Below are 19,789 nucleotides of genomic sequence, written 5' to 3' on the forward strand. Positions count from 1 at the left end.
TGAATAACTCGGCTGGCGGGCCGACAGCTCCAGAAGCCTTGTAGTTTTTCAGCCGCGTAATCGCTATAAGTACCCCGTCATAGCTAGGCGGTGGGACATCGACTCTATCGTCGTCGACTGGGGGCTCGGGTTCGTCTTCTCCACTACTTTCAAAGCTGTTTCCATTCGATAGGGTGGAAAGGTGTTGCCTTTATAATTTAAGTAGGTTCTGAACATCCGCCACTAGGTTACCATGGGTGTTCCTACAAGAGTTTGCCCTTGTCTTGAAACCTTTAGTAAGTCGCCTAACTCTGTGATACAATTTCTGGGCGTTTTTCCTGTCGGCCAGCATTTTAAACTCTGCGCACTCACGTATTTCGGCCTCTCTCTTCTTATTGCGACAAATACCGTTTCCTTCTTTAGTTCGCTATAACGGTCCAACGTGGCTCGCGTTGCGCCTGATCGCAGCGTGGCCCTATAGGCGGAATTTTTATTCTCTGCAACTTGTTGGCACTCCCCATCAACTTGGTTGCTCGTTTTTCGATCTGGAGACAGCCACGTAGCTTGATGGATATTTTTATGCTTGAACCTAGTACTGCGTACTACTATGTCTCTGGCCCTGGCGAAGTCGATCAGCCTCAGTCCGTTGTCGGATAGTTCATCGTGGAGGCTGAACTTTCCGACTGTGGTTCCAAAGATCCCTTCCTCGCCGTGCTCGTATGTGCGCTCAAAACGCTCATAGAAGAGATCCTTTAACGCCTCGTCCTTCTCTTCCGTTGGGGCATGGGCGCAGATTAGCGAGATGCTGAAGAATCTTGCTTTGATGCGGGATGTACCTAGACATTCGTCCACCGGGGTGAGCGACAACACTCGGCGACGGAGTCTCGCTCCGACCATAAATGCAACACCGAATTCGCGCCCCTTTACATTTCTTGGATGGCGGTGATGTCAGCTTTAGTCTTCTTTATACGTTTCTCGTGGACCAAAAGAAGAGGGTCTCATCCGAGGCATAAATATCCGGACGTAGTAAAAACCTTCTAAATTGGTTCATATTTGAAATGAGTATTGGTAACGCAAAATAAATACTGCAGCAAAAAATATTACTAAGCGATAAACTTTTCACTCAATCTTTCAATTTAATGAAAAGTTCCTGTGTTCCACTCACATTAATGGGGTTTTTTGTTTTGCATTATCAATTTTAGTGAAGAACAAATTTTTCACTATTCGCTGGTTAATTTTAGTGGAATATTTTTTAGTTCCTTATCACTTTTGTATAGTGAGGCTGATGTTTTGCAATTCCCCACTAAACCTCAATAGTAGTAATGAAAAATTGTGGACTATCACTAGCTAGTACTCTAAATTGTAATTTCAATGCACTAATCCCTACTTTCTAGAATTTCATGTAGCATGGGTAATATTTAAACTTTGTTGTATTTGCAGACAATACTACTTGGCGACTCCGGTGTTGGTAAAACTTCTTTCCTAGTAAAGTACAATACGGGTGAATTTCGTTTGGGTTCCTTCTCCGCGACAGTGGGTATCGCACTAACGGTGAGTAACAAAAAATTATATATGAGTTTAAGATATATGACTTAAGCACTGCTGGGAAAATTCATGCCTTTCCTATTGGTTTTGTTTACAAATGTGGTGTAAATTTTGCGAGGGGGCGTGGCACCTCCCATAGGCCTGCAAATTTTTAATCAGCTATAACTTCGGAACCATAAGTCACATGAACTTGAAATTTAGTATGCAGACAAATCTATGGTAGATGCTTATAGTAAGGTATATATAAATAACTTTGTAGGAGGGGGCGTGGCATATCTCATAGTCATAGAATATTTAATCAGCCATAACTGCGGAACCATAAGTTACATACAATTTAAATTTGGCATGCAGACATATCAATGGTAGGTGCTTATAGTAAGGTTTATATAAATGAGTTTGGAAATGGTGACGTGGCACATAATATAGGCGTGGAATTTTTTATCAGCCATAACTTCGGAACCACAAGTCACATGACTCCTTTAATTCCTTTTGATATGCCTTTCGAATTTAAAATACCTCTGTTTCCAGTTTGCTTAGATTTTGCAATGACAATAAACAAGAATGCCTTAAAATAAAACCAGAAACTTTATCGAAACAAATGTATGATGATTATATTGGAAAATGCATTTAATACATACTTTGAAAAATTTGCTGTGAAATCATATTAAAGTTATTATTCGTAGGAAATTAGATTGTATTTCTTCTATTATATAATTTATTGGCGATATTTTGACCTAAATAAAAGCACCAGCAGTGCCAAAAAATTATTATTACATTTCATTCCATAACACCCAAGTTATACAGCTGTCCTACCATATGCTGCTATCACGGCTATAATAAAATTAGAGCAGAGAGTATGACATCTTTACATAAAGTATTTTTCATATTTGCATAACTTAGTTCACGTTAGAGGTAATAATAGACTACATTTTCCAGGTAGCGATTAATGAAAAAAAACATTCTTCTTTGCATAAATAATTTGCACTTGTTATAAACTGTTGTAAATAAATGATAATTACAAAAAAATTCTCTCTTAGAAATCGTTCATTGTTGGGCTAAAATGAACCTTAGAGTTTCAAGAGTAACTCAAATGTATAAAATTCATTCGGGAGCTTGGCGCGACGCGGTGTGGCGCAGACGCAGTCCGCCGCGAAGCTAATGTTTTGAAAGAGCAATAACGTCAACGGATTTTATTCCACTTTTGAAAAGGTAATAATGTCAACTGACTTTATTTCACACCAGTATACGAAATAGTGTCAGTTGCCCTTATTTCCGTTGATTTTGTTTGACCTGTCACCTTAAACGCATAACCTTACCTAAATATATATTTTATTCAAACATGTCAACCTTTTTTAGACGAATACATATTTTACCCGGGCGTTCATATAACGCAAACAAGTAAATATACCTGATTATTAGGCACTAACGTATACCCTTATAATTGCCAATATACATACTTTGTGTGCCTACATGTTAATTTAAATTGAATAGAACTACAAAGTTGTGACAAACTTGTGTAAAGTACAAAACCGCGTATCGCCATTCTGCAAAACTACGTAACTGACATTTGCTGCCAAATATTGGATTTGCTCACACAAGCTCTAGAAAGAAATGAGATTGCTTTATAAAAAAGGGAACCATTTTTAAATATGAGTATTTTTACTCTCTAGAAAATGATTTATGCAAGCTCACATACGCGGTTTTGCATTTTGTTCATAAGCGGGTTTTTTACTTTAAACGACGTTATGTATGTATATGTACTGAAGACTGGTGCCCTGAAAAAGGCTTGTGGATAAACCCACTGAAGTCCACCATTGGTAAGTTGACCAACCGCCCTCCTTTGAGGAGGATTGTCCTCCTCAAAATGTTGTCCTTCTCTGTCCTCCTTTTGAGCAGTGATGTCTTCCTTGTCCTCCTTTTCAAGTTTTATATCAGTGATGAAATTTTCCAAAAATTTCGTTCAGAATATTATTTTTGCTAATCATACACAATCCTTATCAGCCTCATCATGTATCTCAAACGATAGGTCACACGAACGATTCGTCTGCAGGCGACTTCGTCTCCGCTTACAATTTTGTAAGTCGAACGATCGCCTTCGTGTAGACTTTACGTCGATTACGTTGTATTCGTCTGGAACAGCGTTGCTAATTGAAATATTAAGGTATTTTTATATATTTCCTTTACAATTTTATTATTTTTAATTTATTTGGTACACTTTATAGAACATGGGCATCACCGTCAAATGTTATTTACTATTTTTATTATTTTTATTAGTGGGCTCTGGAGTGGCGAGTAGTGCGTCAACGAACGTTGGGATTATACCGAATAGGGGTAGCCTCTTGAATTGCGTATCGTTGCTGTACGCACAACGACTAGTGCTGGCATGTCAGTCGCTGACAAATTATCAGAGGTGGACGTTGCTGCTTGTGATGCCGAAAGCCTTGAAACTCCAAGCGCTGCGCCACTTGGTGCTGCGGTCTTCGACATAGAAGTGATGCAGTCGAGGGTTTTTTCGATCCCCGTCAACCGTGAATGCCGAAAGGGACCCCGCCTGTCATATTTATATTACGAATATAGTTCGAAATCTTCTTTTTGTGCGCCTTTTGAGGTCAGCCCATGTCTGAAGGAAAATAAACAAATCGTATTTTTGGTTATGTTACTAGGATTTTTGCTACCACGTATAAGCTTATCTTCTTCCATTATCCCGTCCCATCGCTTCTGACCCCTGGCTCTGTCAGAACCAAGCACTCTCCTCTTTCCAGATCCGGACTTTGGTCCATCTGTTGAATCAGCACCTCATAAATTATAATTTTTTTTATACTGATTACATTTATTCGGTTTGAAATTTATAAATTTTTTCACCATATTTATTTGTTTTGGCGTGTTTTATTTTTTGTGTTATGTTATGTTATGTTAAGTTGTGTTATGTTGAGTTGCTATGATGTGTTTTATTAAGTTATGTTATGTTATGTTAAGTTATGTTATATTATTCTATGTTATGTTATGTTATGTTATGTTAAGCTATGTTATATTATCTTAGGTTATGTTATATTATGTTATGTTATATTATATTATGTTATGTTATATTGTTATGTTATCTTATGTTATATTGTGTTGTGTTAAGTTATGTAACATAATGCTATATTTTGTTATGTTGTTCAAGATATTTTAGCTCAATTCACTTCAATTAACTCAACTCAACTAAGTTCAGCTCAGCCCACCTCAACTTAAGTGGTATGCGTTGGGTAACCGCTTATACGCAAGCCCATTTAACAGATTCTTATGTGACAAAGCTAAGTATGAATAACTGGGCTATAAGGCTCTTTACACTTTTGTTAAGTGCTTAGCCGAGCTTCTCTTCCAATTTATGATATACGTCTTGATGTTAAAACTCAAATGGAAGGACCTACAATTTTACGCCGCCTCAGAAAGACACGCGAAGCTTTTCCAGCCGAGGAGCGATCGCTGTTAGAAACAACTTTTTTAATTTACATGTTCTGGGACAAGGAATCGAACCCTACCCTAGGTCCTACGAAGTGGTAGAATGCACGTCTAACCCCTCAGGTACAGCGGCCGCCGGTCGCACGTACATGACCATTTTTAAACAAAAAAGAATTAATATCTCAAGCACTGCGTGTTTTTTTTCCATTTCACCTTTGCCGCCCCTATTGAAAACCCCTATATGTATGTACTTGTAATTATAATTCAACATAGCAACATGTTGCTTGCTACATATTCCTTTACCAACATGTTGCTAGTTACATATCTACTTACTTGGCAGACAACATCGGGCTGTACTATCTGTTGGGTGCCGACTGTTGCAGTCTCAATTAAAGACTCCAACGCCGCCACACAGCGTGCGCTGATTTCAGTTTACTGCGCATTTCCGGCCCATACAGACCAAACTGAGTTTCGACAGCGGATTGTTTGTACAGCGATTGTTGCATCGGAAATTAATCGTTGGCCACATTCAACGAAAACAGCATGAGCGTGTGTAAATTTTTTACCTGATACAGCAGAATGAAAATAACAACAAGAAAAAGTGATAAGAACGCCCACTACAATCGAAACAACGCAAGCGCTGCTGTCGACATTGGCCTCGAATTTCAATTCAATTTATTAAAACAGCTGCTGCACTCCGCAGCGGTCAGTCGGTGCATAACACAGGACGAAGCTTAACGTCTTTTGAGATTCGTATTAAACTCAAAGCAGAAACAAAACAGTGGCAAATAAGTGTAAAATCAAATAACGAAACGAACATTTGTTTTCGTTTGTGTTTGCCGCAATTGACTTTGTGGCTCAAAAAATTCTCGAGGTGAAAGCATCAGTGAAATTTGTATTTTTTTTTTTTTAATTTTTCTTTCATTTCATTTATTAGACAGATTTATTAGTGCACAACGGTGATTATGACATAAAAAAACGACCGAGAGTTTATTTATAATTACTAGTTTCAATGGATGTAGGAGATGAAAGTTAAAAACGTAAATAAGTACTTAAAAATAAATAAATAAAAATAACTAAGTAACAATAGCCGTCATCGATTCGCCACTTCGCTGACGACTAATAGATAAATAACAAATCGGTAGCTTAAAATTAGGCATAGATTTTCAGTGACTTGACTTATAACTATAATTTTTGAATGTAAAAAAATATATACATATATGTATGTATGTACATACATATGTAACACATTGGGTCGTATTCCTGTTTTCGTACGAATCGAAAATTTTAAATTTTGCTATTACTTTTCTATACAAAAATTTTAAATTTTCGATTTGTGCGAAAACAAGAATCCGGCGCATTGTGTATGTATATCCATAAATAAATACTTTTAAAAAGTTACAAGTAGCAAAAAAAGCAATAAAAGCTTCAAACTAATTTTGCCTTCAAAAAGTACAATCCTCGCTACGAAACATGTATGTATGTATCAGGGTTGTTGCGAATATTATTCAGAAATAAAAGACCTTTCCGGATAATAAACAAACAAAGAGGACTAAAATAGCTTTTAAACAGAAATAATATTTATATGTTCTTATAATTCAATACTAAAGAAATTCATATACCTGACACAAGGTTTGTTCTATAGTAATTAATTAACATTTTTTTATTGAAATATTTTTCAATATGTGACTTTCCTCGTTTAGACATATCAGTTTTCAAGTTTTGTAAGTCCTCTTTTATTTGATACCAAACTTGTTTAATTGGGATAAACGGAAAGGACTTTTATTTCGGAATAATATTCGCAACAACACTGATATGTATGTATATAAAAAATAGTTTCCACGAACGGCGTTGCCGGAAGGTTGTAAATAAAAAAGCAATACATATTAGCTTAAAAAATTTGGCAGGAAAGCTATAGCCTACTAAAAAGAAGTAATAAAAAAGCTAATTTTTTTTTAATTTTTAACTATGTTCTGCTATATTTTACGGATATGAGTAGTAATTGCAAAATTATGACTATATTTTTCTAATCTCCATAATCGACTTAGAAATTATGCCGTGCTATATACTTTATATAGGCTAGGTGTCAAAAATGTGTTTTTGCAAAAATGTACATAAATTTTATTGCGGATTCCGGTAGAATACCCATCCAGTACAAATGGTTGTTCGGGAAAATTTTTGCTTAATGCGACAAACCCCTAGAAATTGGCGTGGCAATTTTAAGACTAAAGTTTACAAAATAAAGATTTTATTGTCGATTTTGGCAGAAAGTCCTTTCGCTAAAAACATTTCTTCCGCAACATTGTTTTTAAATCCAAGAATCCTCTCGCAATGGGCGTGGTAATTGTAGGGCCAAACTAAAAAAAAAATATTTTATTGTGTACTAGCAAATACCCCGCGTATCTTAAAGGTATTTTTGTGTTGTTTAATATCCGTATTGTAATATTTTATTTATTTTATCAATTTAATCAAATACAATTTTTCAAACAGGTGGCAACCCCTCTCAGAAATATTTTCGGCAGTAAAAATTCCTAAAATTTTTCGCTTGATCCTCATATTGCAATATTTAATTTATCTTATCAATTTAATTGGATCCAAATTTTCAAACAGGTGGCAACCTTCCACAAAAATATTTACAGCTGTAAGCCTTCGTAAACCTCTTTCTTTTGACAGCCATATTGCAATAATTACCTTATCGTATAAATTTACCGAAAGTTAAATTTTCCAACAGATTGCATCTAATTTTTTTCTTCTATATTTTAAGTTAGACCTCTAGTAATACATCGTTGAAAACTGCATTCGATTCCATGCATTAATTTTCAAGTGATGCGCGTACAAACATACACACAGACAGAAAAAAATTCTAAAAATTGTTGATTTGGCTTCTGTTGCTCTAAATGAAGACATCGGATTGTTTCAATTTTATTATATGCATAGATGAAGGTGTCATTCAAAAATGTAAAAAGCGACTCCTAGGTTCGACAGAAAAAACTTATTTCGAAATTGCCCTGCAAAAATACTTTAGACTAAGGGGTGTACCACGAACTTTTTTGCTTGCTTATAAGACAATACGGTCTAATGTACATATGTAAGTATGTATATGAAGTCAGTAGCTTCTCATTAACCCTAAAACTTTCCAAAGTTGGTTGTAAGTGAAACCAAATCAAGGCTAAATATTTTAGAAAAAACTGGACAACGTAATAAAATCGGCGAAACCTATAGTCACAGTAAATATAATATGTATTTAGATAAGGATACTTATATTAGGATATTTTTTTAACTCAGACGCTCTCACTTAAACTCAAATTTTTTATTCATATCGTAACTTGTAAACTATAAATAGATCGACATTTAATACATGCTTCATTTCACCCAAGTACATGAATTAACTACGGGTGCGTATTTTCAAAGGCTAATGAAATGATGTCGCAAAATCGATAATGTAAATATGTATCTGTTTATGTTCATATGTGCGCTGTTTATAAATCCGCACCCCGCACAATACGGAAGCAAAAAGAAACATTGAAAAATGCGGTGTGGTCGAATAAAGCAGATTATTAATTAATGGTGGGCACGTGCTATTAGAGCGCAATGAAAACAAAGACTAAATAAGTGTCTAGTATTATTTTTGTACTGAAGAGGGGTGAAAAAATCGTGTCACCTTCCCTTCACTGGAAGTTGATGCGTAACTCAATGACTCCAACTCAAGATTGGAAGCCGTGTCAGTAGCATCATCCATCGTTCCATCTACATAGCTACCGGAAAAAAGAACAAATTTTATTTTTGCTTTCCTTTTTCATCTATCCATATTTAGAATTGTATAAAACGTTCCCGAAAGATACGTATACGCCATGGGGCCCTACAATGTGTATTACAATTGTTACCCTAGTACATATGTATGTACATATAATGAGTTGCAATCGATTGGTAATAATAATAAAAGTTAAGATCTATCTTCACAAATCAGTGCCGTATCAGTTCAGTATCATTGCCAATCATCATCGATCAGTGATACCAATTCATACACATCCGTAGCATGTCGTCCGGTACTTTCAGTAAAATGAAGTTCATTGAAACCAAGATGACTTATTTTACTAATGTTTAATTGGCAGTTATTGCCAAATTATATAATTCTGGATAATTCCGTACCCACTCGATTAATTTTCCCTCCATATCAAACAAAACATGCAATAGAATACCGTCATCTCGTCAGTGAAATACACAAACAAATCTTTGCCAAATTAACTTCGCTCTAAAAAATGTTTGTTTAAATTCAAGCATATTAAAAAAGGTATCCAGTTTCCTCTCTTAATGTATGTAAAATTTGTTAATCAACTTAAATAGTACTGCTTTTTAACTTTTACTTACTATATGTGTGGCGTAGAACAAATTTGAAATGTTTTTGTTGAATTCTAAACACTTAAGGCCAAATTCACAGTACGTAGTTAACTCAGAATCGGCAGTTAACTACAGATTTTCACTACAGCACTGTGAATTTGGCCTTTAGGCCCGTAAATTTAACTATTTTAAAGTATAGTTAAATCATTAGTTTAACTAAACTACAAAAATTTCTATAGAATTTTCTTAGTGTTCACAATTACACAGTTTGCACATAAAATGTTTAAAATTTCTTCTAAAAGTTTTTTGTTTAAATTAACGCATATTAAGAGAGGTTTCCAGTTTCGTCTCCTAAGTGTGCAAATTTAGACACCGTGTTAATAGAATTAAAAACTGCTTGTTTACTTTTACATACCAAATTTGTCGCATAGAGCAAAATTACACATCAAATGTACTTAATTTTTATTATTTAAAGGGACTGTATTTTTGCGTTAAAAACGTTTGCAATTATAAACATTTGGTGTGTGTATTTTAAACATCTCATGTTCAAAAATCCAGTCTTGAGCATCTTATGCGTATACATACACAGATTTTATTTGAAAATAAACACTTTTCAGTAGCAGTTTTACATGCAGTTTTTAGAGTGCATAAAAAAATTACGGAACGAACACTGAAGCAGCACTGACGGTAAAAAACGGCATTGTGCCGGACGGTCTGAACAACTCTATTTGGGACTGGTCAACGATATTATATTTTTCACTGACACTGATAGGTACGGCACTGATATGTGTAGATAGACTTTATTGTACAAATCACCTACATATATAATTGATTTGAGGTCGATAAATAAACGCAGATCTAATTCCGATTGCAGGCATCGTTTCTGAGTATTTGCGCCGCTGCTACTATTCTCCGACTACGGGCCGTTTGTCTTGACGAATTTCTTTTAGCTTTAGGCATTTTTAAACACTTTGCGCTATTCTATTATTTTAAAGGTTTTTTTTATTTAGTAACGAAATTCCACTTTGTATAAGCCAAAAAACTCAGCCTTTAACGCACTTACTAATTTATCAACTTCGCGAAAACAATGTGCCGAATTCCTATGGTGCCCAACAAATAGACATACATATGTACTGTTGTGCATGCCACTTCAGCCCATAAAAAACAGTGCTAAATTACTTTACCATATCAATTCTAATTTGAACATAGTTATGTACATATTGATGCGTGCATTAAGTCTAAAAGCCTGATTATGGCAACTTAATTCAACTTAACGGAACATAGAACTTAGATATCAAAATGAATCAGATTCCGACGTGGCATTAAGTTAGGTTAAGTTTCGGCTGTTCAATTATAATCAACACCCATTTAACAGAATTTTTAAGAGAAGCTTCCCCGCTTACTTTTTTCATGTGCTTCGAATCTGTTAGAAAAATGTCTTTTAACCAGTTTTCTCTTATTAGGGCTATTCGCGATCCGGTGCAAATGGCCTAGCATCATTGCATTGCAAATTTGTATTGCAAATTATTTGCAATACACACATACATACTTTTTGTCTCCTTCCCACACTTCCAACATATGCACGTGTTTGCAAAATGATGACGAGGTGATTTTGTATGGAAAATCATTTATGCCCATATATTTGAATAAAATAAACATATATAGAAGATATCAACCAATACTTCCCATATACCAAACGCAAGGAAAACTCTTGAATTTTTGATTAAAGAAAACAAAAACAAAATCATTCGAGCGGTTTTCGAGCATTTTGGTAATGAAAAAAATTTGCAAATTTTTTCAACAATTTTTTGCCTTAAAATGCTCAATATTTGTTAAATTTATATAAAATTTGTACCCGATAATATTTCTACTGCTCCAAAGAACCTATATCCCGAAAATGAAAGTTATATATGCCAACAATAAGTTGCTAGAGCACTTTAAAGGCTCAAAATTGACCCCAAAATAAGGCAATATTTACCGTTGTTTTTACGACAGAAACCGAATTGGTTATTTACAAAAATGAATTTGTCGACAGGTTTGGAATTTTATCTTTGAAACGCCACACTTTTCTTTGAAATCGCTTTATTAGTTCTCGTGCAATAAGCGTTTTTGTGAAGCTCTAAAAATTACAACTACAACATTTGAACATAGCCCCCATACCTTAAGGTAAGACGTATTCTACGTCAAAAGAGATGGAAGTTCCGGTTTGGCCACTTGGCGCGTAAGGCTTGTGCATATTCTAGCACGACTCCTCCACCAACACCAAAATCTGCGTATTCGTTGCTTATGTTTGTTGACGCACCCTGGCACCGACCCATAACTTATATCCGTAACGAATAGGTTTTCCATGGATGTATTACAGCCATGACGGCCATAGTACGGTACCATGGCCTCGTCAATGGAATGCATTTATTCGACTGGAGCGTTCTCCATGAATTTTTTATTCAGTAGACGAAATAGAGGCCTTACTTTTGCAAACTTGTCATCGATGTTCATGTGTTGATTGTCGTACACGTGAAAATTTCAAAAAATCAAATCAAATCTATCCCTAGAAATTACTTCTGAGACCAAGTCATTGTGGCAGTCTTGTTCGTGTTCCTAGAACATTTTCTTCTTGGAATATCCGCTTAGAATCAAAACTCCAATGAATGCCAAAATCTCACGCTTCTCAATGATTGCGTTAACATTTTTTTGTTGCGCGTACTTGTTACTCTCAGATAAATTAAGTTCTATCACTTCAACATCAAAGAATTTTGAAAAAAGTTCCAGCGGGCTTTCGGTGATCACTAAAACTTCAAAATTTTCGAAATCTGTTACAATCACCGCCAAATCTTCTTATACCCAATTGTATTTCGTTTGCCTTTCCACATTGCATTTGCTAACATTCTGTTGCTTTTGTAGTAGGCTCAGTGGTAAGTCGTCATCCGAGTCTTCTGAAGAAGTATTCTCGTAATTTTTTCTTTCAAATACAACATCTGCCGGGGCCTGTAGTTGTGAAGCTGGGAGACTATCCTTCTGCATATAATCTTCATCCCCAGAGTCTTCATCTGTCAAATCACCCGTGGCATTATTTGGTGGAAAAATAACCACTTCTTCAACTCTATTTTCATTTGTATCATCTTCCTCTAATATAGCAAGAACTTCGTGAAGTGAAATTAAGAAAAAATACAATGCATATTTTCCTAATGTATTAAATATAGTACACCTTAATTTGTTTATCCAAAATTCATGAAATTTAAAAAAAAAATCTTAATTTTTCATGTCACGCCGAAAGTGTCACCATATTTCTTTCACTTGCCAATGAAATAAAAATTTTCTTAATAAATATAATATTCTATACCTTTCAATTCTATTCTATATTCTTACCTTTCAAACCGTATGTTGTAGTTTTGCATTTTCTATTTTTGTCCAACTTTGAAGCACACGAACACAAAATTTTAACAGTAGATTTTGTTTGGGTTCAATCTCTGATGACCCTTACGCCTTACGCGCACTAAGCAGTTGAGTATGCATCGCGCTTTTGCTCACATTCAAATGTGAGCATGCTGCTACATGTTCTTGCTGTACTATATCTAGTACATTAGGTACGTCTGGGTTAATAGTTTAATTAAACATACTTATTATTAAAATTTCATTTTAAATTTACCACTGTTTTCTACTGTGGTAGAAATATGTCATTTTAAAACTTGAATCATAGAAATCGACCCAGTACATCGGCTGTTTTGCTCTCACGCTCTTTTGGGTTTGAATTTTATATATAGTATAGATATAGATAGTAGAGATATGCATGTACATACCGAGCCGTAGCCAGGATTTTTTTTCGGGGGGTTCTGACAAAATATTTTTTTTATTTTCATTTTTATTTCAACATAGTTTGATACTAATAAATATTAAACATTTCACACAAACAGGGTTGAAATTTTTAAATTCGTGCCCGTATTTTGTTTGTACGTCAAATAGTAGTGGCATTGTGCTACTGTGATAGCACGTCCGACTAATCATAGTCAAATTTTGACAAGTTTTAAAATATTATTTTTGTTGTTATTTAATTTTAGTTAGTTTTATATAGTTCATTATTTAACAACATCCTTATAAATACAAGTTTAAGGGCACATATTTTTCTTTATCCCAATCACGAAAAGTAATTTGTTTAAATTTTTCAATGAAAGATTGCTGTATTGTACCAATCTTTTGACTACAATTGGCACACTTTTTTTTTGTACCAATAGCCCAATATCAAAATGTACAAATCTGTACAAATGCATCAATCGAGCGACACTGCCTTAAGAATTTATGCAGGCTAAAACAAAAATCAACAAATTTTTGCAAAAATTTCGGGGTTTTTAATTAGATTCTGAGTAGGTATGCAATTTTGTAGCCCATTGAATTCTAGGAGAATAAAGTACAAGTTTCAAATGGCTAAAAATTACGGTTCATTTTTTAGAATTTTTAAAAAAGCTAGAAATTTGTACGAAAGTTTCTCGAAAACTTTCTTTTCTTTTTTAATATTGCACAAAGTTGGAAACTTGGATTTGCACGGGTTTTGTCAAAGAATGAACTATATTTTTATAAAAAATAACCAAAATTAAAGAACAACAAAAAGTGGTTCGGCTATAAACCACTGACCACTGTATGTATTTTTTTTTTATATATTTAATTGGACATGCACATTTTACATAAAGGATGTACATAACAAATATAAAAAATAAGGTGGTTTTTTTTGCCTTTTTTCAAGTTTTTAGTGCCTTAAAATGCTAACCCTGGTTATTATTTGAGGAGGGTCACATTTTATTGTGGATTTCGGCATGCACAGAAAAGTCTGCGTTTTGTTAACCTTTGTCCTCAAATTGTCAAGCCTATTTTTGAGGGTTTGTCGGAATCACGAAAAAATCCAAACTTTAACAGAGCATACCTCTGAAGAAATAAAAGAAAGAAAAATCCTTGAATAAGTGTTAGCTTATTTAATGTATGGAACCCATAAAAAGATTTGAAGCCAATCGAAAGTGTGACAATAAATTTGGTGGCCGATATGAAAAAGAATGCCTCATATACAAGAATTGCTCCTTTAAAGTATTAAGAATAAGGGCCAACAGCCCTCCCCCCACTGGGCGAAAGTGGTTCATTCGTTTAACCAAATTTGCTGCGGAAAAAATTGTGATGAGATGGAGCAAAATGCGTATGGTTTAATTGGGGCCCTAAAGAACTGTTCCAAAGTGTAATATGTATATTAAAACCAGTCTTCGATTGAATAAAACAAAAGTCAAAATTTCTAGCTAACCTTATTCTTTCCCGAAGAAACATATAACATTAACTATAAATCTATAAATATACTAATAGTAATTGAAAAATAATCTACAAAATATAAAGCAATTTAATAATAACGAGATGTGAGAGTTAAAACTGTGCACAAATAATTTTATGATAATTCATTAGCCATATATGTACATATATTAAGCCAACATACATACATACGCACAATGCAACGCAAATCAGCTGTGCGACGTGGAAGTTCTCCCATTCCACAGCAAACAGGCATCTCACTAAGTCCCTCAAGAAAGTCACAAAATCATCAATTGCGATATGAAAGCTCACAAAACGACGATAGTGATGCCTGTGACAATGCGGACATACCACGACGTGAGTCGCTGCACAAACCTACATGGCAGCATATCGTACCTGGGCAACCGCTTCCGAATTCAAACGACACAATCAACTCAAATGCCAGAAGCAAAAGCTTAAGCATCGCTTCAGACTCGGACGAAGATGAGTATCTGCGACGACCAAGTGTCGTTGTGCACCATCACTATTATCAGGAGAAGGAAGTTCAGCAGCAGCTACAGCTGCCAACTAAGCCGCTACAGCAACTGCGACGAGCCAGCATGCACAGTGGCGTTTGTTTTAAGTCCTCCAGCAGTGGTGGCAGCGCCAAAATCACTCGCCATCACACTATCGCAAGTGCAGATTTAAAAATGAACGCTAATAATAGCATTCCATTGCGACGCAAAGGCAGCCTGGCCCATCATACTCGGTCCTTTGGCACTGTAATGCAGAATGACTCGGCTGCGACTGGTGGCGTCAACGCAACAATAGCGGCATTTAATCCACCACCGACAACCATGGATGGTGCTACATTCTGTAGAAATGCTGGCCGCGCTTTAATGCGAATGGTTTCACTGGATACAAAGTCGAACGTCAAGATGGCGTCACATGCGAGCAGTGTCAACTCTTACACTGACTGTGCCGAGGAGTTTGACATGCTGGGAAAGGTGAGGTATAAAGGATTATAATATCGTTTTCTTTTTTTCATTTAAATGTAGATAACTTATAAGACTCCCATGCAAAAAAATTTGTCTAATCCGGGATGACTCCGGGCTCAATTGCAAGGGATCATACGACTAATATCACCTCGAACGTGAACGAGCATGTCCTATGAAGAGACTAATTATTTCGCTTTTTATCCGAAGGTGTATGAAAAGCGACTAGTCGTTTGGAAAATAAAAACAAAATTTGCGCCAGCTACGATTCCAACCAGGGATCATGGGTTTGTTAAGCGAATACCCAGTCAAAATGCCAACACCGTACATAATTTTTTTTTAACTAAGTGCGTTAGAGATGAGTTGGGGAATAATTGATCTCCCATTATGTATGTAATTAATACGCAATTGTAACCCAGGGAGACTAATCCCGGGTCTTTTCTCAGGCTTTTTGATTTTTTTTCGAATTTTCCAAATTTCCGAAAATATTATGAGTCCATTTTGGAGCCCACATTTACTTATATTTCCGAATTAAATAAAAACGGTGCTTGGGAAGTGAGAAGTTGATAATATTAAAACTTTCACTGTATTTACTAATTGGGAATCCATACGGCCTACTTATTGTCTTTTCAATACCGTCAATTGGCTAACGTAAAAAATTGCAAACTATTCATAGACTTTGCTCTTTACATACATACATATGTGGGAGAAAATCATTGTAGCCTTTTTTTCAAAATTATTTTTATACTAAAATGAATTTATGCATATGTACATACATACATAATGCACATAGGTCTAAAATAATATGTAGGTAGATATGAACATTGCTTCACGCCTCCGACAAATGAAAAAAAAAATCGCCAAACACATCAATGTCAACCACAATTTGGCCTTCACAGAACCCTATTACACCAGACGCAAAACAGTCCTTTGAGCTGAGCACACGCCCACTTGCGGATTTTCTTATACATACATGCATATGCTTAAATACATACGTACTCGTATGTTTACTCCCACATCTTTGCAGTTATATCGCTGCTTTGGTCACATAAGCGATTGCACATTAATATTTGGTTCAACATAAATATTTGACATTTTGAGCGCTAGTACTGATATTGCGGTTTTAATTTCGCTTTTCAAAATTTTCATCTATGTATATATTTACATTTGTACACTATACAAAGGACCATCGATACATATCCATATACTAAGGATGTTAATTTTTTTGATCTTTACGATCCCGGGATTTTCGATATGTCGTTGGTTCAATCCCGGGATCCCGGAATCAGTCCCGGGATTTAGACATTTATTATGTATCAACAACTTTACATGAAAAAATTGCATCAATATGGTTTGAGAATCTCTCCTACCATATAATAAATAATAAGTAAGTGGGTTTGGAACGTACTTTTTTATTTAAAGAGAAAATTATTGCATAAGTAACTAAACGAAAGACAGTAATTAAATGTATATATATTATATATATATATATATTCCTTTTGTTTATTCATAATTTACATTTTTTAAGTCTACCTCATATCACATCTAATTAACTGCATATAAATGGGCATTTCTTTGACGTCATGTTTTTGTTTTAAGACTTTATTATTTCAAAGGTATGATTAATTCCAAAACTTATTTAAAAATTTCAGTACAATGTAAAACAAAAATATGGGTACCAAATGAAAGAATTTTTGGGGTCCACAAGGACGAATAGGAATTGAAATTGTCCCTTTAATCTATTTTACTTTTTAAGCTAATAAAATTATTCCCTAACATATAATTTTTTCAAAAATAAAAATTGCAAAATTCCAAGGATTTTCAAGGATAAAATTATGAAAGGGTATTTTCAATACCTACCCGTCCCTTACGCTCCAAAAAATGTAATCTGTTTTCGCTCTACAGAGCCTTCTCTTTCATATAATACCAATACTGGTTTTTGAAGTACATTGCACTGAAATTTACTAATTAAATTTTGAATTACTCATATCTTCCAAATTTCAAAGTTCTTTTAAAAAAACCTGACATTAGAGAGAAAAATTATGAACGCAATTTTACTAGATTTGGCCCTTAGTTTGCCTGTCGCAAGGAGTTAGATGTATATTGAGCTACACATTTATAAAAAAAAATATTAAATAAACAAAAGAAATATAGCCAAAACTGGTCAATATAAGGCGGTGCTATTATTGCTACCAGTGTAAATTACAAATCCCGAAAATGCCGGGATTCTAGGCAAATAATTCCGGAATTTTCGGGACTTCAAAAAGACCGGGATCTCGGGACTAACATTCCTAGTGTGTACATATCCTCTGCATTAACGATGTCACTTAAAACTGCATGTATTTAACTTTTATAGCCGATTGACTTGATGAATATTGGTGACAGGTAACAAGATCAACGGAAATAAGGTCAATTGGCACTATTTCGCATATTGGTGCGAAATAAAGACAATTGATATTATTACCCTTCCAAATACTTCGTTGGTGATTTCAATTTTCTTCTTTCTTTTCTTTCATTACCGCATTAATTTTTTATTTACAAATGCTACATCGCTGATCATTTGACAGCTTCAATGAATTTAAGTAAAACTTTCGACCAAATACTGCAACTTTGGACGGAGAGAGAGCTTAAGTTATTCACATAAAATAACTCTCAGTTTTTGGTCACTCATTCACCAAAATAGGTTCATTGCATAAAACTTGATATTAGAGAGATTTTTGGCAAATTTCGTAATCGATTCTCATTTTCGGAATTATCATATGTTTTAAGCCGAATTAGTGAAAGAATTGTTTGAAAGAAACGTTTTAATCCACATATTAAAATAAAAATTTCACATCTAAATATAAAAAGAAGGTGAAACTGTTAAAAAGGATATTTCATTATAATAACGCGTCAAAAATATTTCCTTTCAACTAACACCTTTATCTTTTACATTTTTATAATAATAATAATAGATTGGCGCTTACACATATGTTAGTGTTTGGCCGAGCTTCTCCCCGAGCAACATCTCAAAAAATATAGAAAAAGGTTTTTTTCTTAACAACGGTCGTCCCTCGGCAGGCAATGCCAAACCTCCGAGTGTATTTCTGCCATGAAAAACAGCTTCTCATAAAAATACAATCGCCGTTCGGAGTCGGCGTAAAACTGTAGGTCCCTCCGCTTTGTGTGACAACAACAAGGCGCACCCCACAAGTCGGAGGAGAAGCTCGGCCAAACACTTACATTTTTATAACTGCAAAAAAAATACACTTATTTTTTCATTTGGTATTTGTTCTCCTATTTTGGTTGGCTCGGTAATAGGTGATCATGTTGGGTGATTCAGGGGTTGGAAAAACATCCATTCTCATCAGATTTTATGACGGCAAATATATTCCAAACTACTACATAACTACAGTAGGCATTGATTTTCGGGTAAGCATTGGGTGTCGTCAACAATCGGATGATCGATGTGAATTGGTCAAAATTGTTGCACGTGTTTCCTCCCTATCTACTTACAATGTGTAATGAATTGTCTACATCTGTCTTTTCCTGCAAATACATTGGTTGGGTTATTATTATTGTAAAAAGGTGCTGTCCGTGAGTAATATAAGGCGTGTTTTTTTGCACGTATACGTATCCGCGCTTAAAATTTGTTTGGAGCTATAAGCGACAAACTTTATGTATGCTTATGAATAAATCAAAATTACTTGTTTTTAAATGGAATCGTTCTTGCTTGTGGTTTTTACACGTTAAGCATAAATATATATGTATATATGCCACATAAGACTATCCCAGGAATATTTGGAAAAAAATTTGTTTGCAAATTTGTATATGCATACCCTCTATATTTAAGCTTTTTAGCCTAAATAGAATATATATGAAGTTTTATGACCGTAGGATAACGATAACCCGTGCCGAATTTTAGTTGAAAGTTTTTGTTAAAAACTTGAATCAAGACTACCAAGTTGTCCATGAAAACTTTGGAAATGCAAAACGTTCGACAAGTTTCCCATATGAAATATGAAATTGTAGACTAATTTGTATGTGGTCTGACAGGGCGTATGATGAACATTAAATATTTATATTAAACTTTTTTGATAAATACTTTTCCTACTTTAAAAAAATAAACAAAATTAAGTGTTTTAGTGTTTGCATTGTCCTCTCGGGTTGATTAAGTAATATATGTGGCAGTATTAATTAAAAAATTTGAAAAATATCCTTTAAAATTTTTATCCTTTATATCCTTTCATATA

At 34.6% G+C, this 19,789-nt stretch overlaps 1 protein-coding gene across 4 annotated transcripts in view; it reads left to right on the top strand.

Annotated features, from left to right (window-relative positions):
- Window positions 1–19,789, top strand: part of LOC118746305 (ras-related protein Rab-26-like) — a 44,328-nt gene that overhangs the window by 7,860 nt on the left and 16,679 nt on the right. For 2 of the 4 annotated variants that reach the window (XM_036480153.1, XM_036480154.1), the window contains exon 2: window positions 1,420–1,530. In XM_036480153.1, coding sequence (XP_036336046.1) covers window positions 1,420–1,530 — 111 coding nt within the window. Of the gene's footprint in view, window positions 1–1,419; window positions 1,531–14,717; window positions 15,570–19,789 lie in introns of those variants that run through there. The other 2 variants (XM_036480151.1, XM_036480152.1) reach the window with 2 other exon arrangements.

The sequence above is a fragment of the Rhagoletis pomonella genome, unplaced genomic scaffold (genome assembly GCF_013731165.1).
Source record: "Rhagoletis pomonella isolate Grant_MI unplaced genomic scaffold, Rhpom_1.0 Rhpom_scaffold_00010, whole genome shotgun sequence".
NCBI classification, from domain to species: Eukaryota; Metazoa; Arthropoda; class Insecta; order Diptera; family Tephritidae; genus Rhagoletis; species Rhagoletis pomonella.